The 27,053-nt window shown below is 37.8% G+C and overlaps 1 protein-coding gene and 1 pseudogene across 1 annotated transcript in view; both read right to left on the bottom strand.

The window, feature by feature from the left end:
• The window catches only part of ANTXR2 (ANTXR cell adhesion molecule 2), a 151,955-nt gene that overhangs the window by 80,938 nt on the left and 43,964 nt on the right, over nt 1–27,053 (bottom strand). Inside the window, exons 11-12 of the mRNA XM_024579148.4 lie at nt 17,748–17,826; nt 3,798–3,893 (exon numbers count right to left, since the gene is read on the bottom strand). Of these exons, the coding sequence (XP_024434916.1) occupies nt 3,798–3,893; nt 17,748–17,826 (175 nt within the window). The remainder of the gene's footprint in view (nt 1–3,797; nt 3,894–17,747; nt 17,827–27,053) is intronic.
• On the bottom strand, nt 12,741–16,802 carry LOC128780735 (10 kDa heat shock protein, mitochondrial pseudogene; annotated as a pseudogene).

Consider the following 27,053-nt stretch of genomic DNA (forward strand, 5'->3'; position numbering starts at 1 on the left):
AAAGAATACAATAAAGATTTTTCTAAAAAAGAATATAAATTAAAGAAAAATAAAGAGAGGTAAAGGTTAAAAAAAATCCTTAATTTAATCACATTTGCAAAGCCCTTTTACCCATATGATATACATTCATTTCCAGGAATTAAGTCCTAGATAACTTTAGGGATCATTATTCGACCTACCACACAGGGCTTTCCATACTGCCCCGATCCTGGGAGATGTCTCACCCAGCCCCATGCCACACTGGGGAAAGAGCCACCGCTGCGAATCTGACAGGCACTGCTCTAGGGGCCTTCAGGGATAAAAAACAACTGAGAATCACGTCTCAGATCTAAGTACCACTGTCACGTTTCAGTCATTATTATATACCCATGAAATCTTAATCTCTAAACAATGAATGATTAAATCATTTCATAAGGTATTTTCATAAAGTGTGAAATGATTGACGAATGTGTGAGAAACACTGAGGCCTCTGGTCAGGGCGTTTCCCCAGGCTTTCTATCTTGCTGAGAGGTCCGGAGCACAGGACTCCCAAAAAGGTGAGTCACAGACATAATTTAAATGTGCCAGAGGACAGACCTTTTAGACTGTTAGTCATGCTTCAGTTGAAAGATTAGTTTTAACTCTCTATCACTGATACTTAAAACACACTGAAACAAAAAGAAATTTGTGCAATACCAAGCTGAAATAAATATCTTTTCCCATTAAAAAACAATATTACTGCTAACAACAGATAATCAAAGTCAAATTTATCCCCAGTAAATTAACGCTAAGGATTATTTAACTAAGCACATTCTAATTCCAGCATTGCACATGTATATTCTCTAAAAGGAACAAAATAAAATAAATATCCCTCAGTTGTCCTACAACATGGGATACACTCAAGATCTTTCTGTTTTTCCACAAGATTAGCCTCCTTTGCCCCTTCTCAGATCACCTCTTCATTGTTCTCCAGCTCGCTCAGCCTCTGCGTTATTCTCCAGCTCTCCACACTTCGTCAGAGACATTGCTCCAGCCATCCCTAAGGTTCACTATCTGTCACTGGCTTTGCATTTCAATTGTTGCTGAAACTAAACTGCATACAGACTTAATCCCTGACAGGACCAGACGTCCAGCCAAGAAGCAAGCAAAGCTTCTTTCAGGGGACTTTACAGATCTAATCTGTCCAGTGGCTTCTCAGCATCCCTGGGGCAACTTCAAACTTACTAAAAGACACAGGAGGCCCTCCTGGCTGGTGTTCAGGCCTGGATCTCAAACCACCTTTCACGCTCCCTGTCCGCAGCACCCTAGGCCTCGGTCTAGGCCTCCCAAAGCATGGCAGAATAACTCGTAATTCTGCACACACTTCAACTGAAACGTCCCTCATCAACTGCCAACAATTTATTCATTATTCCAAACTCAGTTTGGAGTCAGCAGCTTAGGTTTCTCTGAAACAGTTCCGTATCTCTAGCAAATCCCTCCTCCTTTGTGTTTCTTACTGTTCTTTACATGGTTGCTCTTAGGACACTCATGACCCTCCCTCCGTGTCCATTTTGCCCACAGTGCTGTGATTTTGTATTAAACTGTGAGCTTCCATACCATACAACAATCATTTTTGTGCCCCCCAGCTCCTAGCACAATACTGGCACAGAGTAGATTGCTAAGGGCTGAATGCAGAATTTTGCTTTTACCTATTCCCTGCTTTCAAATCTACTTTGGGAAAGATTTGCTGTGATTGATTTATACCTAGATCTAAGTATCAGCTCATACACAGGGACAGCTGCCCTCTAAATCTACATTTCTCAATGTAAAGTAAAAGTGGTTTCCTCCATTAAACAAGCTCTAGAAATTAGCAAGCATTCATGATGTTTCTGAGGATTGGAAGCCCTCATATCTTAAAGGTATAGTAGGCCTGGCATAAAGAAATGTACTCCGCGACTGGCAATCTTCAGAGTCCTGGGGTGAGAATGGATCTTTCCTCCCAACCTGACGATTGAATCCTCTCTATAATATCTAAAATGATAGTCAGGACCTGATCTGAGCACATCTAGCAACCTCCCAAAGAAGCCTGTTTCAGTTTTTGCAAGTGTCTTTAAAAAATATACTTTGACACTTTTGAGCCCACTGGTCAATATTATATGAAACTGCAAAGTAATGAAGAAAATCCACCACTGCAAAGTTTAAAATTAAAAAATAAAAAACAAGGAGGACAAATCACTTTAGGGCGCAGTTTTGCTTTTTAACTTGAGACTCAAGAATGCTAGCCAACCTAAACTTTAGGCATAGCTAGGAAAGTCAAGATTACAACAGGAAGCCGTTTGTGCATAAGTTGCTATGGCAGGAAACTGATTAGTTCAGCAAAGAGACAGGATGCTTCTTGTTTCTACTGTTGTTTAATTCTGTGCCTCCTGCTCAGAGATAAAAGATTGTAAAGTTGCCACATAAAAGCAGACTGCAGTACAGGCACTGCCTGGTGTTACAAGAAAGCTGAAATCAGTCAGCAAAGGTGAGGGGGGTGAAAGGCCGTCTAGTAATATTATGTGAAACAATACTGTGATCTACGAATACAAAGTTCTATACAATGTGCTGATAATAAAAGGAACACTATCAAAATAAGTAGTAGGCATGCTTTGAAAACGTGCTACTTCGGAACGATCTTTTCTATGAAACCCGAAGAATCCAAATTGGATTGCCTGAAATCTGCTGCTATTTATTACTCAACATTCCACCCTGTGATCGGCAGAATTACAACCCCACAAAGATGCCCACCGTCTAATTTCCTGGAACTGTGACTAAATTGCCTCACAAGGCAAAAAGAACTTTGCAATGTGATTAATGTTAAAAGACCTTGAGATGGGAGATTATCCTGGATTATCCAAGTGTTCAAGGTAATCACATGGTTCCTTTACATGGGAGGTCCTGTCCCAGCTGTGTTCAGAGTCAGAGGGAGATGTGACTACAGAAGAATGGTAGAAGAGATGTGTCTTGCAGTTTTGAAGCTCCAGGGAGGGGCCCTGGAGGCAGAATGTGGGTGGGTGGCCTCTAAAAGGTGGAAAAGGCAAGGGAACAGATTCTCCTCCAGAGCATTAGGGAGGATGTATCCATACTGATACCTTCTAGCCCGCTTTAGCCCAGTGAGAGGCATGCTGCACCAGTGGTTACATCACGGTTAGATAATAAGTGCACATTGCTTTAAGCTAAAATACCAAATGTGTGGCAATTTGTTACAGTAGCAACAGAAAACTAATATACATCCATATCCTTTCAGAGGTTTTACTCAAGCATGAAAAATGATATAAACTAAAACCAACTGTCACAACTTCAAAAGTGACTTTTAACAGATACCCTGACATTTGTACATGATTTACATCTAAAATGTTTTTCTGAGGTGCAAACAGAGAAGGTTCTAAAATAGTAGATCTCTCAAAAAGGTAATGAGAGATTCAATAAGCATTTATAAAGATATTGACAGATTATCAACTTTTTCCTATAATCCACTAGACAATATCATTTAATTTACCTAAAATTCTTTTGTGATTGAGTGGAAAACCCTTTATCCGTACGACTTCTCTCTTACCTTCCTCTCCCCTTCTTCCTCTCAACCTGATTTTGAAATTTTGTTAGATGAAGTTTTATAGTAAATATTTATTGGCATGCCTGTTTTCTAGAAGTTACTGCAGTGATAAAAACTATTAAAATTCAATTTGCCAAATGAAACTTTGCTGTTGTTGAGCAATGTAGCATTGATTCACATTTCAGGCTTTATTTATATCTTACTGGTTAAAAAAAAAAAAAAGAGTAGGGTTGAAAATCTTACTCACCACTTTGCAGCAAAGGGGCCAAAACCACCACATCAAACCGATACCCAGGAGTAGCAGTAACACCAAAATAACAATGATGGCTGCAATCCCATTAGACTGGAGTAGGAAGAGAGCAAAAATAAGGCAGTCAGCAAAGCTAAGGGTCAAATCCCTGTGGAGACAAAAGGGGCTACATACTAAACCCGATAAGCTCAGGGGAAGCCTGCATGGTGGCCTTACAAACTCAAGAGAATGAAAAATACCACACAGGATGGTCTGAACATGAAACTTCCTAACTAAAAGTGAGTCATGGTGGGTAGTTAGGGCCTACGCCTGTGTCTTCCTTGGCAAAAGTCAATCTTCACCTGAAGGGAGCCTGTCCATTGTCTTTTTGCATCTAAGATGACACACCTTTAAAATGTCAGAGTCATCTCCTTTTCCAGACCCCTCAGGGCACAGCCCACTGGAACCCCTCACTGTCTGTCATCTTGTTCCTTGTTCCCTGCAGCCATCTGTGTTGTGTGTCTCTCTGTTTTACGTTTCATCCAATCCCAGAGATACCCCTGCTTTGCTTTCTCCCACCCCTTTAATCTGCCAACAAGGGATCTCATATAACTTTATTTAGGTCTCCTCCTCTGATTCTAATGGTTAAGTAAGCTGCAAAACTGCCCTTCTCTGCAGCATTTTCTCAATCCATTGAGATTTTGCTTCCTAGCAATGTCGTCAGTTTAACTCAAGTGAGCTAAAAAATTTTCAACAGGTACATTGGCAACCAATACTTTTTTTTTTTGTAGAAAACACCAGAAAACAGGGCAAGAAGCCTAATAATGTCAAACCAGATTTCTATCACATGCCTTTAAATTCTTTAAATCGTATAAATTCCTTTATATTCTATTTCATATGTGTTATTATAGAGCAAACAATAATAAATACAAAATCTTTCAAGATGCTAGAGATTGTTTTAAATTATGCCTTGTAGAATGTAGAAAGGAATGTAGAAAAAATCACTCTTCAGGGTTACAGGAATGGTCCCTGCAGTCCCTATCTTTAGTCTCTGGGAAAGGATTATTTTGGTTACAACCATGATTACCTCTAGGCAGAATTTTCCTAGGCTATTTGGGGATGGAACACTATTTGCTTTATATATTTAATGATAGAGAAGGTGAATATCATAAATCACCAAGAAGGTGACAAATGAACAACAGTGGTTCTTCTGGGCAAATGGCGTACGCGCACCAAGGCAAGAATGGGATCTCACGTATTCATGTACCAAAAATCTCTCATGGCAGCTCAAGCACTATCTTTCCAAAGCCACAGTGGTATTTTTTTCCTTTTTATTGAATTTATTGGGGTGACACCGGTTAACAAAAGTATACAGATTTCAGGTGCACAATTGTACAACATATTATGTATACACTGCATTGTGTGCTCATCACCCCGAGTAAAGTCTCTGTCCACCCTTTGTCCATTGCCATTTATCTCTCCTTTACCCTCCACCTCTCCCACCCCCTGCGCCTCCCAGCATTCACCACACTGTTGTCCGTGTCCATCAGTTCTTTCTCTTTTTCACTTCTTTTTTGCTCTATCCCTCTCCCTGCCCCCTCCCAGGTCCTCCAGCCCAAAGGCCCTGCTTAAGCTCAGCCTCCAATCTCCTTCATCTAGTAACCACCTGATTCATCCCACGAAGCTTAGCTGAAGCCACTTCCCCAGGAAGCCTTCCTTGCACCCTCTGGCTAGAAATGCTCCTCCTCCTTCTCTATACTTTAATCTTTAGCAGTTACCACAATTTATTTGTATATTTATTTGTTTATGAATAACTCTGATTGTTTAATTTCTCTTTTCTGACACTATTCATCATGAGCTCTAGGAAGGCCGGGGCTAGGTCCAACGCACTTACTAATGTGCGCTCTATGCTCGGGTATTTACCAAGAGAATGAACTCCAAAGAAATAAGACTGCAAAAGCCACAATCACGAAGAAGAGTGATTACTGAACTTTTAACACAGAGCTAAAGTTTCCAAGGGAGCAGGTGTCTCTTCCTAGTCTACTCTGTGGGATCCTCAGTAATAATGTTTTGTTTTGTTTTTTAAGGGAAAGAATTCAGGGAAGAAACAAGAAGTAGAAGCCCAGAGGTCAGGGTGAGAGCCACACTTATCCAAAGAGCTGCGAGTCAGAGGGGCTGGGCGGCAGGGCTGAGAACCTACCAGTGTGTATCTTAGAATGCCATTGTATTAAAAGTATTAGAAAGTGGAGGCCCCGAGAACTTAAGTAATTTGATAAAATTGGACCTCTATACTAATCCACAAAATAAGAAAGCTGGTTGTTCCCGAAGCAACAAACTCTGTGGAAAAGCCACGACTATTATATCTTTCTTAGAAAACCACTTGGCACATTAACATATTTAGAAAGCTCTAAATTGTTTTGGAGAAAAGAAGTCCAAGTTAATATCAGCACAGAACAGTTCTTTTTAAACATCTTCAATATCCTACAGAACCAGTTTCCCTAGAATCCACTTAGTGAAACATTAGCATTGCTTAAAGCTAAGGGACTTTCTGATGTTTAAGCAAGAATGGTAGTAGCTTTTAATTAGAACATTTTATAACGGAATTTGAAGTATAATACATAATGACCTATGCCCCAAAATAGAAAGCACTCATTATGTAAACAGTTATTTGTAAGTAACTGAAAAAAAGAAGAAACAGTAGTTTTCAAAAGGATTAGCAAGGAAGTGCTGCAAAATATACTTGGTTTGGTTAATCTGAAAAATCTTGAAATGTGTCATTTCCGTATCATCTGTTAGTATTGCAATGAAAGACAAAGAAAAAGATTACCAGATAGTTGCTTGGAACCTATCCCACAACAAATTGTTTCAAAGATATTTATTATTAGCAGACTTTCAGTTTTAATAAATCCATTTAACTTTTCAAACAGTTCCCAGGGGGACTGAGTGAAAAAGGTGAAGGGGTTATGAAATACAAACTGGCAGTAACAAAACAGTCACAGGCATGTAAAGTAGAGCACAGGCAATATAGTCAATAATGTTGTAGTAACTATGTGTGGTGCCAGGTGGGTACCGGAAATACCAGGCACACCGTGTAAAGTATATGACTGTCTAACCACTAAGCTGCACATCTGAAACTAATACAAAATTACATTGAATATAAACTGTAATTGAAAAATAAAATAAAATTGTTTAAAAATAAATAATTCTCAGAACAGCATAGACCATAAAATATTAATTAATTTCAGAAATTTTCAGGAAAAGATTAAGCATCAAGTATACCTGAACAATTACACTATCATTTGTTTTCTAATTTTGTATCTGGATGGAAGAGGGAATAACCATGGAAGCTACTTAGGTAGCACGTATCATGTTGTGAATTAACCAAAACGGACACCACAAAAGTATCACTTAGAATCCTTGATCATTTCATTAAATTTATCTTTCAGAAGACAACAGGGAGTTCCAGCCAAGATGGAGGCATAGGTAGATATGCTTCACCTCCCCAAACCATCAAAAGAAGGACAACAACAAATTAAAAACAAAAAATAACCAGAACTGCCAGAAAATTGAACTGTATAGAAGTCCAAAAACCAAGGAGTTAAAGAAGAAACATTCATCCAGATGGGTAGGAGGGGCAGAGATGGGCAGCCGGGGTGGACAGGACATGAGGCAAGGTGGAAGCTGGCAGACAGGGCAGCACCACATTGGAGTGCAGATAAACAGGGAGGAACAACTGGGGAGCAAGACAGACCATGCAATGCAGGCTTCCAAAGCAGGCAAAATAAAGCCTCAGAACTTCTGGCTGTAAAAACTTATGGGGGTTGTGGTGGCAGGAGAAACTGCCAGATTCTTGAAAGTGGGGCAAGAGCTGAGCAAGCAACATTGTTCCCTCTCTGACCCCTCCCCCACATACAGCACCACAACGAAGCTACATGGGTTGCCCTGCCTTGGCAAATGCCTAAGGCTCCTCCCCTTACAACATAACAGGTACACCAAAACAAAGAAATATGGCCCAAATGAAAGAAGAGATCAAAACTCAGAAAAAGAACTAAGTGACAAGGAGATAACCGATCTATCAGATGCAGAGTTCCAAACACTAGTAATCTGGAAGCTCACAGAATTGATTGAATACAGATGCAAAATAAAGGAAGAAGTGAAGGCTATACAAAGTAAAATAAAGAAAAATATACAGGGAACCAAGAGTGAAGGGAAGGAAACATAGACTCAAATCAACAATATGGAACAGAAGGAAGGAATAAACATTCTATCAAAACAGATGAAGAAACAAGAATTCAAAAAAATGAGGACAGGCTTAGGAACCTCTGGGACAACTTTAACATGCCAACATCCAAATCATAGGGGTGCCAGAGGAAAAAAGGAAGAGCACAACATTGAAAACTTATTTGAAAAAATAATGAAAGAAAACTTTCCCAATCTGGTGAAGGAAACAGAAATACAAATCTATTCATTGGCACAGAATCCCAATGAAGTTGGACCCAAAGAGGAACACACCAAGACACATCATAATTACATTTCCCAAGATTAAAGATAAGGAGAGAATCTTAATGCACCAAGAGAAAAGGAGACAGTTACCTACAAAGGAGTTCCCATAAGACTATCAGCTGATTTCTCAAAAGAAACCTTACAGGCAAGAAGGGGCTGGAAAGAAGTATTCAAAGTCATGAAAGGCAAGGATCTACATCCAAGATAACTCTATACAGCAAAGCTCTCATTTAGAATAGAAGGAAAGATAAAGTGCTTCCCAGACAAGGTCAAGTTAAAGGAAGTTCATCATCACTAAGCCCATATTACATGAAATGTTAAAGGGACTTACCTAAGAAAAAGAAGATCAAAACAATTAACAGTAAAATGACAACAAACTCACAATTATCAACAACTGAACCTTAATAAAACCTGAAAACAAAAACAAACTAAGCAAACAGCTAGAACAGGAACAGAATCACATAAATGGAGATCACATGAAGGGTGTTCAGAGGGGAGGGAGATGGGGCAGAATGGGGGGGAAAGGTACAGGGAATAATCATAATTGGTAGGTACAAAATAGACAGGGGAAGCTAAGAATAGTATAGGAAATTGAGAAGCCAAAGAACTTATATGTACATACCATGGACATGAACTAAAGGGGTAGGAGGAATGCAAGAGGGAGGGGAGGGCAGGGCAGAATGGGATAAAGGGGAGAAAAAAATGGGACAACTATAAAAACATAATCAATAAAATATACTTAAAAGTAAATAAAAAATCTGCTCAGGAATAAAAAAGTTACACTTAAAATAAGTACTTCTTAAAAAAAAGAAGACAACAAAAATAACTACAAAAACTTCACATACCCACACTATTTCCACATAGCTCTACCATCTACTATTAATCCATTCTTAAGGCACTCAAGGATGCTATTACAAGATATTTCCCATAAAAAGTTAATTTAAAATAATAAATAAAAGGGCGTGTACACATCTAGCAACTTCTTAGTGTAGAGTTAGGGAGAATGAAAATGTCAGCTCAATATTTGGTTACTGATATACCTTAAACATCTAAATAAGTGTTTTGCATATAGAAAGGTGTGTGTGTATGTGTGTGTGTATATGTGAGAGAGAGAGAGAGGGAGAGAGAGAGGAAGAGAGAGAGAGAGAATAAATACTTTAATCAATGCTTTATAGAAATTTTTCCAGGCAAATACCTAAGTTCTCTTAAAACCAATGAAAACAGTTCAAAATGCAGCAGCCTACTTACAAGGACACTCAAAGCACATCTTTCTACACAGAATTCTAAACATTCATGAAAAAAAATCATTCAACTCTCTACATGTTTGATTATTTCAGCTCTAAAGTCTAGGCAAACAGGAATATTAACAGGAAAAGAAAGTCAAAGATAAAACATCCAAACTGTGATATCCTATGGAAGAAATGTCAAATCCATGATCCCACCTTCAAAGGCAAGGGCTTATATAAGACACATCCAACTGTGACGGCTCATGTGCGGAGTGAGCCCAGCCTTCCCCAGCAGGCCTCTCCTGTGTGGGGATCTAGCTGTGGCACTCATGGAAACTGCTCACCATTTGGCTGTGCTTTGCAACTTTCAAAAGTCTTCTATGAACATTTGGCTTCCTTTCTTAGAATCCAAACCCTGTGTACAGAAATAAGGATGTGCAACTGGGAGATATGAATCTGCTAAAAGTTTACTGGTTAGTTTTTTTTTCTATGAATGTTTCATGAATAGGAAATTCAGAAAATCAGACTGAGTAGATATAAATAACTCAGTGATATAAAGTAGATGTGCTGGGCATGATAGGCAGGTAAAATTCTTGATGCCTCCCCCCACCCCGCCGCCCCATAAAAGTCCCTACTAGGAACATTGACAAAACACTAGGCATGTCCAGATGCAACACACATTTACTATGACAGTTATTATCTCAGCTGATTCCAAAGATTTGTCTACAATAAAATTAAGACAAAAATACATACTTTCTTAAGACCTACAGACCTAATCTTTATCATATTTAAGCTAAGCATGATGGAACTTAGGTCACGAAAAGCAGAGAATTTCATGCATCTTGGACTTGCTATAAATGTATGAAACCTAGCCCTGGATAACAGGACCCAGAATTAGCTCGATTAACTGTATACAAATTCAGACTCTCCAAGTCCCTTTGTTTTGATTTCCAGAGCCATTATCAGAGCATTAAAGACTTCAGTCATGAAAGGAAAATAATTGCATTGTTCACATAACTTTACAAACAAATTAAGGAAAGGTCAAACCCATAGACTGCAATCCCATGAGCAGATACTATGCTGCAAACCACAGACTTAAGTGTCAGATGAAACTAGATATGGTTACACATAGATCTGTATCATAGACAGAAACTGAATGCCTCTCACTTCTGGTTAGGCTCATCCCTGTTTAAATACCAGGAAGCTGAATAGGTACCAAAGGCATAATGTACAAGTCTTCCTGAAGCCCACAGGTTAGTTGGAGAGGTAAACCTTGAACAAATAATTACAAGTGTGTGCAGAATGGAAGGAAACCACAATAGAAACGTGTCAAACTGGGAACTAACCTGGTCTAGGGCTCTAAGAGGACCTTGTGGAGGAAGTATAAGAAAGCCCAGGGAGAGGGTGGGGCTTAGAATTAGTGGCTTCTAGCAAAAACAAGAAAAAGACAACTTCAGCTAGAACACAGAGTTTGAGGATACTTGTTAGCAACTGAAGAAGGTGAAGAAAAGAAATAAACACAAATTTCTGAAAAAGCAGTAACTCTCTTTATTACAAGAGGAATTGGTCATTTGTTGATCAGTTCTTCCTAAGGACAGTTTTCAACACGCAGCATTATGGGATGTCCAAGGAGGTCAGGGTGTGAGAGTGAACTGAGGGGTCCAGTCGGCGACCTTTTACCTCGATGTTGGTCAAGGCCATGAAGCCAAAACACGTTTAAGAGTTAACTGGGACTATATCAGAAAATTGAACTTGATGTTAAGGTAGAAGAAATATATTCCTAACCATCCTGGACACATTAAGTTTTTTAATTTCCTCTGTATCTGATTTACTTTACTTCATTAAAAGCAAGTTATTAATGTAGTCAAAAACTTAGCCAAATATAACTAAAATTTTAGCTAAGAAAATCATAGGTGTACAAAAACAAGCCAGAGTCACTACTATACTTGCAAAATAACCATAGGAAAGAAGAATCACTCAAAATTTTTGAAATGGGATGAATCACATGTTTTTATCTAGAAAATAATCACAGCCACCATGTTAAAAATAAAACAGACACAGAAAGGGGGAAATAGGTCCCCACAATTTTGGTTCCATGTATTCAGAGTTGGGAAAAAATAATCATGGAATTAGTGACAACTTCATTTACTGTGTGTATTCTTCTGGAATATTCTATATTAGGGATTGGCAAACCATGGCCCAAAGGCTAAATAAACTCATCTATTTCATAAGACCTCTGACAAGCTAAGAAAAAAAATTGTTTTACATTATTACATAACTGGAAAAAATCAAAACAAGAATGTTTCATGCAATTCAAATTTCAGTGTACATATTTGTGTTGAACACAGCCATGCCCATTTGTTTACAGAACTCTATAGCTGCTTTTGCACAACATGGCAGAGTTGAGTAGTTGTGACAAAAACAGTACAGCCTCCAAAACCTGCAATGCTTACACTCTCACTTTTCACACACACACACAAAATGCCGACCTGTTTTATAAAAATCAATTTAGGACCTAGTTACAAATGGCAGACTGTGCAACTGCTCAGGCTGGGAGCGAGACAGATCTGGGTTCAGTTGTCAGTTCTAGCATTTACTCATCTGGGAAACTGAACAAGTAACTTAAGAGGCTTCACAGCCTCTAGGTTCAAATTGCCTCTGGGGCACAGTGAGGGCTGAAATCAGCCCATGTTCTGCTCATCAAGCCGTGTACCCCTGCTCTCAGGTTCGGCCCACCTAAATAGAAAAAGTACCTTCTAACATCTTTGCATAAATGTGCACTAATAATTGAAGGTAGCTCTCTGCTCCTCAGTTTCCTAATCTGTAAATTAAGCTAATGGCAATAGCCTCCTCTTGAGTTTTGGGTATTATATGAAACCATAAAGGGATTAACACATATTAGTGCTTAGCACAGTGTCTTGCACTTAATCATGCTCAGGAAACATGTTCGTGGTATTATTTTTTTAAAATAGATTTTATTTATTTATTCTTAGAGAGAGGGGAGAGGAGGGGGAAAGAGAGGAAGAGAAACATCAGTTGCCTCTCAAATGCCCCCAGCTGGGGACCTGTCCTGCAACCCAGGCATGTGCCCTGACTGGGAATCCGCAGGTCTGTGCTGAATCCACTGAGCCACAGCAGCCGGGGATGTTCTTCGTAGTATTATTCCAGGTGATTCAGAAGAGTGGTTCCAAGGAGGGGAAGAAGACATCTTTAACTGTTCTTTTAAACAGATACATTTAGATCTTCTGAGACAGAAGAGAAATGACTGCCTAAATACCTCCATAGGCTCTAACCTTAAATCTCTTCAACTTAAACCTTGGTTTTTTCACTTTTCAACCAGATATATGATCACTTTCATTCACTCATTTCAATAACTTTGGAACATGAACCTTGTGCAAGGACCAGGCACTAGGAGGGGGGCAATAAGCAAGGTGCAAGCCCTGTATCAGCCTCTGTAGACTGCTGAGAAAGGCCCAGCGTAAACAGGAAATGACAGCTCAGCGACATAAGTGCCTTCACAGAACTGAGCCCGGATGTGCTTGCAGCACAGAGACAGGCGTCTTTCTTTGTGGGATTGCCACAATTAATCAACTGCTAAACTAATGGTGTTTTCAAATGCCTGTGACACCCCACAGCATCACCCTATAATGAGTAATATTACTAAGTATATCTCACCTAACTAGCACATCTGAATGTGCAGAAATACTGGATATTTTAAATATAATGCCCAGGTATTTTTCATAATTTTACCCACTGTCTTCTTCTATTGTGAATAGAGATTTAAAGCATACATCAGCAGGTACATCTGATCAGCCCCAGTCTTTTTACATCCATAAAATAGTAGTATTACTACCACACACAGAGGAATGTGAGTTTGAATATAAAATAATAGTTACATTTAATGAGAAAAAGGACTATCCTATGATTATCTTCAATATAAAGTAGATTATAGTATTTATTACCCTATAATAATTAGTGTAATAATAAACTTCACACAAAAGTCTACAAATCATCAGCCTGGGCTGGAGCATCAAGGTCACTGTGACCTCTCTGACCTTTTCTCCTTCCGCTCTTGGAGGCATCTTATGCTGTCTTATTTTCACGTTGGAATTCCATCCTCCTTTGGCTTCTTCATGGGGTAAGCATCCTGATTGTTCCATGTCTTGAGCTCATCCTTCTCTAATTCACTTCGCTTACTCTATCGGCCAAGATGGCCTTACATTTTTTCCTCAGTTTGATTAAACTTTAACAGGTTTCTTCCTGACTATAAGTCCCTGACCGCCCTTTTTTAGGGAATCTACTTTAGAAAATTTATAGCTGCAGAATCTTTCTCTGCTGGTTTGAAATACGTAGATTTCCTTTAAAGTCACTTTCCAGTGTCACAGACCCCAGGGGGACTGTGTTTCTGGACCTGAGAACCACCCTTTGAAATGTGATCATCACAGTGTCTGTGGGATGGTAGGAGCCTAACCTTGATGGGTGCTTTGCTCCAAGTTTTAACACTACCTTTGGTCAGGAAGATGGGGAAAAGGTTACTCTTCTTCGGGTAAGGCCAATTAGCAGGCACAGGTGCCTGAAGTTTCCACAGCCCAGCTCTTACACACTCTCCAGCCCTTTGTCTCAGCAGAGTAGAGTTCAATCTGTTGTAATAATGTTAAATAAGATCTTCCTTACCTGCTTAACTTTGTCCGTTGTAACTTTTCTATATCACTATGTGTTCCCCCCACATCAAGAAAGAAAGGAGGGAAGAAGAAAGGAAGCGGAAAGGAGGGAGAGGAAAAAAGAAAGGAAGGAAGGAAGGTAGCAAGGATGATTATAGTTATCTTTTCCTCAAAGTATATTTTAAAATTAAATGGGAGAGAAAACAAATTCAGAATATTCTTTCACATTGAATAAACCTAGCGTTATGAAAAATATCATCTATTTTTATTCCTTTTTATTAGTCTGGATATCACTGGTTTATTATAAAGATACAGAAAAATTATTTATATGATGAAAGATTTCAGAACTTCAGTGGAATGGGCAGCTTCATGTGATGACATTTCTTTTCTTTTTTTTAAAGATTTTATTTATTTTTAAAGAGAGGGAAAGGGAGGGAGAAGGAGAGGGAGAGAAACATCAATGTGTGGTTGCTTCTCACACACCCCGCACCGGGGACCTGGCCTGCAACCCAGGCATGTGCCCTCACTGGGAATGGAACCAACGGTCCCTCGGTTTGCAGGCCAGAGCTCAATCCACTGAGCTACACCAGCCAGGCACGTGATGCCTTTTCAATAATGACTTATTTCAGTCTACATACTTTCCAAGAATGTCACCATCTCTAAGTAAGAAATAATCTTTGCCATCTAGAACTACTTTAGTGTCTCCATATTCTGGGAGAAGTACTTTATCTCCAACTTTCATGCCAACTGGTTAAATCTTTCCGCCCTTGCCTGTACAGCCTGCTCCAACAGCTAGTACTGTTAGGCACAATACTTTTTCTGGAGACTTTTCTGAGTGCATAATGCCTCCTTCGGTTACAGCTTCAGCTGCACTCCTTTGAATGAATAATCAAACAGAGAAAACAACTTTCTAAATGCCCGTCCTGCCATGATGATTCCACTGCGGAACTTCGTACTCTGCTCAGTCACCCAGCCACGAGAGGAGACACATGGATTGGTCCTTGGGTTGTGAATGTGGGAGATTTTCTTTCTTTTTTCATTTCAACACCGACATCTCTGTGTACTGGAGTTTAGAAAACACAGACTGGGAGGATGAACTCCAGACTTTATTTTCAGGCTATTGATAATTTGGTCTAAATGTTCTATCCCCAAGCTTTCCTTCACTATTTTCATTCTAATCAAATATACGTACCCGCAATTTCTGTTAGCTATTTATCTATAAAATGCTTTCCCCTCCTCTCTCCTTTCAAGAACTAATTTTTCTTAATACAAAAATTTTCTCTTATACTCTTTCACTTCTTGCTCTAACTCCTGAAAGTTTTTCTTTTTTCCATTAAAAATCAAGTGGAATTTGGTTGACTACTTCATTCCATACACCACCTCCTAAACGCATGCTCCAATCCAGAACTCTTTCTAGTGCTTTAGGCTTGTATATTCAACTTCCTTTCTGGTATTTCCAGGGAGATGACTAAGTAAACATCTTTCACTCAACATTTTCAAAACAGAAATCCTCATCTTCTTCTGAAAACTGCTCTACCTGACGACAACCTATCCTAGCTGCTCAGGTGTAAAAGCTCGAAACTGTTCTTAAAGTCTTTCACATCCAAACTACTCTGTCTAGGCATCCATCCCATGGGTTCCACCTTTAAAATATATTCAAATTCAATCCAACCATTTCTCACCATCTCCACTGCCACCCCCATAGTGGAGCCATGCCGCCCCTTGCCTAGATTACTGAAAAGAGCCACAGTATCGGTCTCCAATTTGCACTTTGGCCCCTACCTGCAAAGTCTATTGTTACATAAGAGCCAGAATGATTCTTCTAAAACATTAAGTCATACCATATCACTTTCCGATGGCTCCCTGTTTCACTCCGAAGAAAAACTCAAGTCTTTATGATGACTTACAAAACCTTACATAATCTGTTTCCCTCCCTCCACTCTCTCCTACTGGTCTCAAGACTCCGACTCCCCCCAGTCACCCTCACTCCAGGAAACTGGCTACCTTGCTCCTCTTTAAACTTGCCAAATAGAGTCCCACCTCAGGCATTGTTCTAGCTGCTACCTCTGCATGAAACTCTCTTCCACTGGGTGATCTTCAGGGTTCACTCCCACACCTTCCTTAAGTATTTTTTAACATCTTTTCAATAAAAATTACTTTGATCCCTTATTTAATATTACAACTTGTCCTTTCACTCTCTCTGCATCTGACACAACCAACGTCCTTTCTCAAAATTACCTTACTCTTAAACCACCTTAAGTCACATTACATTTTCTTGAGAACTAGCAAGATCTAGGAAGACTTCCTTAAAGCATATAACTTATAAATTCCAGATGAGTCATTTAACCCCAGCATCCCTGCACACTGCAATCATGTATGGTTATGGGATACAGAAAAGGTTTCTTTTCCTGCTTGAAGCGAAAAAAGATAGCCAAAGGTACAGAATAGGAAGAAGGATGGAGAAAAAATGACATTTCAGTGAGCTAAACACTGACTATCACAAGTGTTTGTAATCTCAACCACATCCTGAGAGACCAGAAAACCTACAAATTGCAACATTCACAAAACCTATAAATTACAACATGAATGACAGATGAAAAGAGAGGAAAATATTTTCAAAATAGAAACAGGTATCGATAAAGAGCTACCCAGAGAATTCCATAGCAACCCAAGAGTCCATATGGATGCTTGTTTTCCCTGCAATGTTTTCTCACAATGAGAAACACAACTATCTCTTTACAGACAATATTGAGTTGTTCTGTTTGTTTTCTGGAGGACAAATGTCTCTCAAGTTAAAAATCAACATATAAAACTATGAAACCATGAGATGTGAGAAAAAGTTTAGCTTAGGGATTTTCTTTTCAAGGGCAGGGGTTTTTGTGCTTTAATTTATATATATTTTACAAAGAAAAGTACTCATAAAAATAATAGCCACATGGTCAGTCCATTTTAGTGTTCTGTTTTCATGTTTAACAATCTAATATCAAAAGTTTTCATAAACCCAGAAAATTAACTATACGGAAAACGTTGTCTTATCAATGGGGTTTACATTTCAAAACATTAACAAGTAATGCAAATCAATAATCTTAACTAAAATATAGTTTCAGTGCAGTTTCAAATGAAGATGTTTTCAAGCTACCAAAATCAAATTCCTTATTCATATGAGAAAGCACCAACATTAAAGTGGATAAAATAATAAGCTCATTCATTAAGATGCACGAATAATTTCAAAAACAGGATGTCTTAGATAACTATAATTCAACCTTCATAACAAAAAGCATTATTCTGCTTATATTTAATGTTTTAAAAAATAATTCTTCATTTGGAAATCATTGACCTACAAAATTTTGATTTTAAATGACTTGGATTTTATAAATATCAAAGTAAAATCTCTTTAAAGGCAGCCACAGGGGGAAAAAGCCCTAAAATAAATTCTATACAAATTTTTCCTTGTCATAATCTGCAGCTTTATTGCTTGCACCCTCTTTATTATAGTATGCAACCACACCGAGGATACATAAATCATTTCTGGGTAGAATTATTTTTAAATGGTAACTTTATGCAAACTTTTTACTCACACATTCTGTGGCTGTGACTATTAATGAACTTGAGATGACAGATTTTCCTCCATTAAAGCTCACTGATACATCAAGAGTTCTGAAAGAAAACGAAGACACAATAATTAAAAGTAAATTAAAAACTAGATTTTTGTGGAATATTTTATTTCCTTACGTAATTCAAAACTAGCCAGAAAGTCTACTCAAAAAGTCAAAGCTTTTGATCAGTTAGCTCAGCTTTTTTCTTTCTTAGTTCCGGTCCTTACTGGAACAGCCAGAGGCAAATTCTTTAAGTAATATAATTGTTTCTAAAGGAAGTATTAACATAAGTGAAAACATTAAGAAATTCCTGTTTGTTTGTTTGTTTGTTTACAGTAGTCCTCTCCTTATCTGAAGTTTTGCTTACAGTGGTTTTAGTTACCCATGGTCAACTATGGTCTGAAAAAATTAAACGGAGAATTCCAGAAATAAAAAATTCATAAATTTTAAATTACATGCTGTTTTGAGCAGCCTGATGAATTTCTCACCATCCTGCTCTGTCTGGCCCAGGACTCAGTCATCCCTTCCTCCAGCTTACTCATGCTGTACATGCTCTCTGCCCGTGGGCGCTTAGCAGCCTGCTCCATTATCAGATGACTACCAAGCTACCTCAGTGCTTGTGTTCCTGTAACCCTTCTTTTATTTAATAATGGCCCCAGAGTGTACCAGTGATGCTTGCAATACAGATATGCCAAAATGAAGTCATTAAGTGCTCCTTTAAAATGAAAGGAATGTGTGTACAGGAAATATATAGTATATGAATATATAGGGGGCAGTACTATCCACAGTTTCAGGTACCCACTAACAACTTTGGAAGGTATCCCCCACGGATAAGGGGAAACTACTGTAGTTTAAATAAATTAGAAAAAAATTCCTTAATCCAGAGAAATACTGAGACAGTTTCAGGTTCAAAAAAGTCTAAAAGGAAAAAAAAATTCTTAATTTCCATTTAGCTTATTTTTCCCACCTGTAGATATTACTATCATCACAAGATCATTGATTAAGAATATACAATTGGAAATAATAAACTATTCAAAAATAAAACAGAGAAAGTGATAATAAAAGACAAAGATAAACCAAAAGGAAAAAAAAGAATATTATTTATTTGTAGGCATTGGTTTTAGATGGTCCCATGATATTGGGTTGGCCAAAAAGTTCATTTGTTTTTTTCTAGTAGCACTTAGTTGTCTTGAACTTCATTCAAAACGATTTTGTTAAATCATATTGTGACAGTGGTCACATCAGCATGCATTTTAAAAAACTTATCAAAATTGGTGAATTTTATGTAGCCATTTTAATATTGAAGATGGAAGAAAATAAGCAACATTTTTAGCGTATTATGCTTTATTATTGTCAGAAAGGTAAAAATGCAACTGAAATGCAAAGAAAGATTTGTGCAGTGTATGGAGAAGATGCTGTGACTGGTCGAACATGTCAAAAGTGGTTTGCAAAGTTTTGTGCTAGAGATTTCTCACTGAACAATGCTCCATAGCCAGGGTAGACCAGTTGAAGTTGATAGTGATCAAATCCAGACATTAATTGAGAACAATCAATGTTATACCATGTGGGAGATAGCCAACATACTCAAAATATGCAAATCAATGAAGTTATTGGTGAAAATGAAAATATGTTTCTTTTATTTTAAGGAAAAAACCTTTTGGCCAGCTCAATATTACAATATCCTAACAAAGGTAGAAAAGAGAGAGTGTAAATTTTGTCCAAGGCTAAGAAATATCATAGTTAAAATATAGCTCTCACTTCCTAAATATAACTTCAAATTATACAATAACTCATAATAATTAAAATTCAATTAATTTAGAGTCTAGTAGTTTATTATTTGGGATCAGTCAGCCAGAAGTTAGTAATTTAAAAAAAAAATAGCTCTAACAAAATATCAAAGGAAAAAATGACAAGGAGATTTTAAACTATTAAGGAAACAGCTATTTTCAAAAGAGTTGACAAAGAATATTATCATATAATCATCGGTTGGCTAACAAATCAAGCTATCCAATCATTAAAGCAAAAGTATAGGTGACATTTTGTTAATCTGGCTTCTATACAATGCTGTGTTCCCAATTCTCATAAAATATTCTAAATTGCAAAAATTAATAGCCAGAAACTCTGCCTTAATTACTCTGAATTAATATAATTTTGTTATATTAAAAGATTTCTTCTCTATGTTTTTGAATCAATTGCCAAACACTATTAATTATGAAGAGTTAGTATTAAACAGAAACCATCTCAAGCCACTGGTAAAATTTTCAACAATGATACCGGAGAAGGGAGACGAGAAAAGTTGTTTAGTGCCTGCTATGTGCCAGATGCTATCATGGGCATTTTATGGACACTGCCTCTTTGAATCCTTACAATAACCCTTCCAGCAAGGAGTAATTCCACAGTTCTGCAAATAGGGTACATGAAGCCCAGAAATGCTAATTACCTTGCCCAGAGTGGTAAAACTAGGATTCTAACACATGTTGAACTCTTTCCATCATACTACAGATGCTTGATGAAATGAAAATTCTTAATGTGTTTCTTGCCTCAAGGCGATATTTTGTTTGGGTTTGTACAGAAATGGAGCCAACAGAAAAGTAACTACTAGCAAACTTCTTCAAATGTGTTTGTTCAAAATTCAGGAATACTCTCATTAAAAATATTTCTTGTAAAATATTCTGTCCAAAACATTTAAAAAATGCTTAGCTAAGTCCACAAAAGAATGAGAACTTGGGGGGTTTATATCAACTTTACTGAACTTCTGAACCATTCCAAAGCAGAATGCCAAGTGGTTTACTTAAAAAAGGAAACTTAAAACTAATTGCTTATTCTGCAAAACTGAGAGTCTTGTTTGGTTTTGTTTTGTTGAAGACTAAGCATGATTGAGTCCAAAAATAATCTTTTCTAGTTCCTAATTCCTCCACTTTAAAGCACACACCAGAAAGCAGGACACGGTACGCATGGTTTTAGTTGGGAGAGGGATTATCTGACTTATGATAATGTATGATGGTTGCAGGTAATCTTACTGATTCAACTTGCAAGGAATCAGTAAAACAAAGTTTTTATTTTACAACCAAGTTCACTCTTTCCTAGAGTAGAAATGCATGCCGATCAGATCTTGTAGGCAACCACATTATCCCCAAAGCTCAGTCTAGTATAATATGTCTGGTGTCATATAAAACTGAATTAAGACCCCGCAGACATGGAAAGCCACCTGATGTTTCTTTTGACATCTGGACTCAATTAAAAAAATACAATCCTCACCTTCCTGATCAAAGCGTTGACGTCAACAACAGTACTAGTAATGAAGGCATTTATTGATTCCTGGCAGCAGCATTGTCTCCAGTTTCCAAATAAAGAAACTGAAGCTTAAAAGATAACTTGCCCAAATATTGCACTTCTCTAATTTTGTAGTCACTTTTACCACATACTACCTGAATCTTCAATAAATAATTTAGGGTGTTATATTTAAATTCATCTCACTGGCAAGAGCTTAGTATCATTGCTCTAATTTTTCACTTTATTCACATATCTCTCATGTCTAACTATAATGACATTTACTATATGCTATTTATTTGTGAATGTATACACACGTACATACACATATGTATCTGCTGGGAAATATTTTTGTAAGTGTTGCAAACATGAAAAACACACTTTGAAAGTTCCTTCTATCTTTTTTAAGATTTTATTTATTTATTTTTAGACAGATGGGAAAGGGAGGGAGAAAGAGAGGGAGAGAAACATCAATATGTGGTCGCCTCTTGCAAGCCCCCACCAGGGGCCTGGCCCACAACCCAGGCATGTGCCCTGACTGGGAATCGAACCAGCGATTTTTTGGTTCGCAGGCCCACATTCAATCCAGTGAGCTATACCAGTCAGGCTGAAAGTTCATTCTGTTTTTAAGTTTTGTTCCTTCTTCAGAAACACAGTTTTTAAATTATTAGGACAATTTTGGCACGATTACGAGCTGATGCCTTTCTCCAAAGCTGTGCCGCTCCCTTGCTAGCACACTGACTGACAAAGCCCTCTCACCCTCTAATCCAAACCAGTACCTGGACCTTTCCTTACCTCCAGTCTCCGGCATGTGTATTTAACATTTGCTGTCATAGTTTATATTTCTTCTGTTAGTGTCTATGGGTTTCTAACTCCTATTGCTATGTAACTTCTGCATAAGTGTGATGACAGTAGAACCCCTACTCTTATTTATAGAGACTTCATCACGAACAAAAAATGGGTAAAGCCATGTTGTTTTTACTTAATTACATACAGGGTGGGGCAAAAGTAAGTTTAGAGATGCTAATATGGAAACTAATACAATAATTAACAAATAATAATAGAATAGACTCTGTGTTTCACATACTCACAACTGTGAACTTACTTTTGTCCCACCCTGTACATAAGTGAGAAATGAGGGGAGATTTCATCTATATTTGTCACAAGAATAAAATAAAACTTAAAAAGAAGATATAGATTCAGCTCACATGTTAGGGAATAAGGAGTTCTGGGTTTTAACCCTAGTCACTACACCCTCAATCTTGCATTCCTCAATCTGTTTAATGAGCATAATTGTACCTATTTCATAGTTATTTGGGGGGAGAGAACGTGATAAAATAATATACATAAAATGTTCATCCCAGTGTCTGGAACACAATACTTACTCTATAAATTATTGTAACACTTATTTGTCTAACAGATTACTCAGAATATCAAGGTAACCTTTTGATCCAAGTTTTAAAAAAAAACACAGATATTACAGAAGAATATAAAGCAGCAGTGAAATAAATACCTAACACTTTTTTATTTAAAGAATTTTATTCTCCTATTCTCATATAAAAATAGAGAGAGCTAAGCTGTTCACAAAATACCTAGTATATAATGTCATGCAGGTTTGTGTAAAGACATTTTTCAAGGCCATTTCCTTCCTGTTGCAAAACATTATCTTGATTAAACCCAACATTATAGCAACATTGAGCTGTGTGTTAAACCTAAAATCTAAAACTGCAGTCTAAATTGGTTGATGAATGTTTGCCAATAAGTTTATTCAATCAATCCCTCAATCACTTTATTACTAGTTAATTAAATATATATTCATAAATTACCTACAACAGACCAACCCAGGCTGTGCTTGATAACAGGGCTGTAATAGCCAATAAAACAATGTATTACAATGTAATTGAAAGGAAGTCACACAAACCATTACAATGAATGTGATAGTACCTAAAATAGGTAAGACACTGGGGTACTAGAGGACAAGAAGGGAAATACAATGACTCAGCCTTGCCATGGGAGCATCAGCAAAGGTTTTCTGCAGGAAGACCTCTCTAAAATGAATCCTAAAGGATAACTGGGAGTTAGGAAAAGAGATTAGAAGGGAATCCAAGTAGATAGAGCACTACTATTTCACAGGCTGAAGGCAAGAAAGGCAAAGAACAATCAAGGAACCAAAGGCCATTCAATGTGGCAGCAACATACAGTGCGAGAGTGAGAACACATGCCTTCAGCCTGAAAAGGGCAACGGAGGAAGGATCACGAAGAACCCAGGATGCCACCTGTAGTCACTTGGAATTAGTCTTAACAGCTTTTCAGGTAGGTAGAAGTATGGTTAAAATTGTACTTTACAAGTATGATTCTTGTTGCCGTGTAGAGCATGGGTTGGAAGAGTACATTTCTACATAAAAGATCAGTTAAGAATGTATTTCAAAAAAACCAAAGTAGAATTGAACTAAAATAGTGGCAATGAGGGTAGTGTGAAAATGAAAACTGAGAGATAGTAAGGGCTTAGAATAAAAATGACTGGGACATTTACTGGTTGCAGGTGAGGAATAAGGGATAAAGAGGACTTCAAAGGTTCTGTCCTGCACAGGCGGGTGGGTAAACTTACATAGGAAACACAGGAAAAGAAGCAGGTTTGAACAGAAGTACATGAGTTTAACTTGGGAACTTCAAACTTAAGGTGGCTGTGGGAAATCCAAGGGAGTTAGCAGACACTGGGATAGTGGGGATAGTGGGCATTTGAATAGAGGGTTTTGAGCTAAGAAAAAGATCTTTTTGGAGATCTGGAGCTCATCTGCAGGAAAAGGAAGCCTTAGAGAAGATGGGTTTGTGGTTCAACCAGGGTGAAAATAATTGAGAGTTAAAGGGAGCCTGAGGTAACATCTGAAAAGAAACAGCCAGGCAGGTGAGCAAATGAAGTTGTGAAACACAAGGGAGGACCTTCTGAAAGAGGACTGGCCCGAGGTGCAGACACTGCAGAGTGAGTAGGGAAGACGAGGCTGAGCGCTGACAGCTCTTTCCAGTTCCTTTTCTATAAATTGGTTCTGCACTGTTTAGACTTCCTGGCAAATAGCTTCATCTACTCTGCTCCATCCTTAAAATATTTTTTTTCAAAGTAGATGGTTAGAAGAAACCTAAACAACCTAACATAACAAAAAGATTGTTTGGAGTGCATTTTAATGTCAATGATCACTACTGATACTCAATAGTGATAAAACTAAATTCATTCCATATGAGAAATTATTCAACAGTATTATGATATATAACTGAGTAAATAAAATTCAATAAGGCCTAATGGTCACAGTGCTTATATTTAATTTTGAAAGATGTATGATGGTTCCAAAACAGGAGAAGAGCTCAGTGCCATATGTCAGAGCTACTATGATCTCAGAAATTTCACACTCCATGAAATATGACTGACATTTCAATCCACAGTAACCAATTTGCAAGGTATTCATTTGCTGCTGACTTTATGCATATCCAATAAAAGACTGCCATTTTATGATCCATTAAAAAAAGATGAAAAAATTAAATAAAATTGTGAAAGGCATTTGCTGGAAGTAATAAATAATTTACCTTCAATTTGCACATACTGAAAATTAAACTGGCAACTACTCAAAAAGTTATTAAAATTAAAGTGACTTCAGCTATTTTGAAATCAAGTGCTACTATTAAATATTCTGCAGAGCTTTTTAAAAGTTAGTTTCATACATAATAAAGATCACAAGTTAAAAAATAAGATTTCATATTTGTGATAGTTTAAAGATTCTACTTCTAGTAAGAATATATATGTAAATTAATGTTTTGTCTAAAATTATATTCTTTAAAATGGTTAAAATATTCCTGAATAAAGTAATTTCTTGTTCAGCTATCTCAATATATGTGTGTAACTAAAACAAACATTGCAGTCAGGAAAATTGCTGGGCTTCAGAAGATAAAAAAGCTATTTTCAGAGATGTTTTGGACATAACATAAAGTTTTACTGTGAATGTTCTCAGTATTACACTAAAGATAACCTCTTTTTCACTGACTTACACATTTTAATAAAATAAAAAAGAGACTTGAAAATAATCACTCGGTTTTTAGTGCCTTTCATTCAAATATGTTAAATATCTTAGTAATAGTAAAAACTTTGATAACATAAAGTTTAGAGGCAGATATATAAGAGGATTTACATACATATTTAAGGATATCCTCTACCTCATCATATAGCTGTCCCTCTTTGAAAATTTTAATTACCAAACACTAAAAATAATTCTAATTGTTAGAAAGATCTCTCTAATGTTGAATTGAAATGTGCCTCCCTCTGCCTTCCACTCTTTTATCTGCTTTCCTGGGGGCAAATCAATCTTTCACATGACAGATCAGACCGGAAGTTTGAAGGGAGCTGATATGTCACACCTGAACTCTATCTTTTTCAGAATTTTAAATTTTATCTTATTTAGACTTCCAGTCATGATGGAGGCATAGGTAAACATGCTTTGCCTCCTCAATCAACCACAGAAAGAATTACAACTAGACTTCCAAACAAATAACACCAGAACCGTCAGAAAATCAAGCTGTATGGAAATCTGACAAGCACGAATGTGAAGACGCCCCATTCATCCAGATGGGTAGGAGAGGCAGAGAACAGAAGCACAGAGATGGCAGAGAGGCGCCGAGACACGGCGCGGCATGGAGATACGGTAATGGCAGAACAGGCAGTCCTGCATTCACATGTGGTAAATAAAAATTGGGAGGGATGCTCTGGGAGCGAGTGATCCTAGCCCCAGGCCAGACCCACAGCCCAGGATTCCAGTGCCCAGAAGATAAATCCCAATAACTTCTGGCTGTTAAAATCAATGGGGGTTGGGGTGGCAGGAAAAAAACTGCCAGATTTTCAGGAGACTATGCTTAAAGGGCCTGCATGGACTTAGAATGTACACAGACTCACCCCCTCTGGCATTCAGTACCAGGGCAACAGCTGGAAGGGCACCAGTTGCACACCAGTTGAGTAAGTGAAGTGACTAGAAACATGGCAAGTGCAAGGCAAAGCTTCAGAATACAGGAAGTGGCATTGTCTCCTCTACAAGCCCTCCCTCCACACAGAGCCACAAAGTGGTGCAGCCAGTTTCCCACCCCGACAATTACCTAGGACTTCACCCCACACAAGTTGCAGGTGCCTTTTTTACATAGGCCACGTTAATAAGACAGGGAGTCAAAGCAGCTCTACCTAATACACAGAAACAAACACAGGGAGGCTGCCAAATCTAGGAGACAAAGAAATATGGCCCAAATGAAAGAACAGACCAAAACTCCAGAAGAAAGAACTAAACAAAATGGAGATAACCAACCAATCAGATGCAGAGTTCAAAACACTGGTTATCAGGTTGCTCGAAGAACTCACTGAGTATGGTGATGGTGTAAAAAAGACCAAGGAAGAAATGAAGGTTACATTAAGTGAAATAAGGAAAGATTTACAAGGAACCAACAGTGGAGGGGATGAAACTGAGATTCAAATCAATTATTTGGAACATAAGAAAGAAATAGGCATTCATCACAACAGCAAGAAGGAAAAAAGAATTCAAAAATATGAGGACAGGCTAAGGAGCCTCTGGGACATCTCCAAATATACCAACATCCAAATAATAGGAATGTCAGAAGGAAAGAGGAAGAGCAGGAAATTGAAAACTTATTTGAAAAAATAATGAAAGAAAACTTCCCTCATTTGGCAAAGGAAATAGACTTCCAGGAAGTCCACGAAGCACAGAGAGTCCTAAACAAGTTGGACCTAAAGAGGGCCACACCAAGACACATCATAATTAAATACCAAAGGTTAAAGATAAAGAGAACATCTTAAAAGCAGCAAGAGAAAAGCAGAGAGTTACCTACAAAGGATTTCCCATAAGATTGTCAGCTGATTTCTCAAAACAAACTTTGTGGGCAAGAAGAGACAGGCAAGAGGTATTCAAAGTGATGAAACACAAGGACCTACAACCTAGATTACTCTATCCAGCAAAGCTATCATTTAGAATGGAA

This window comes from Desmodus rotundus, chromosome 4, assembly GCF_022682495.2.
Source record: "Desmodus rotundus isolate HL8 chromosome 4, HLdesRot8A.1, whole genome shotgun sequence".
Taxonomy (NCBI): Eukaryota; Metazoa; Chordata; class Mammalia; order Chiroptera; family Phyllostomidae; genus Desmodus; species Desmodus rotundus.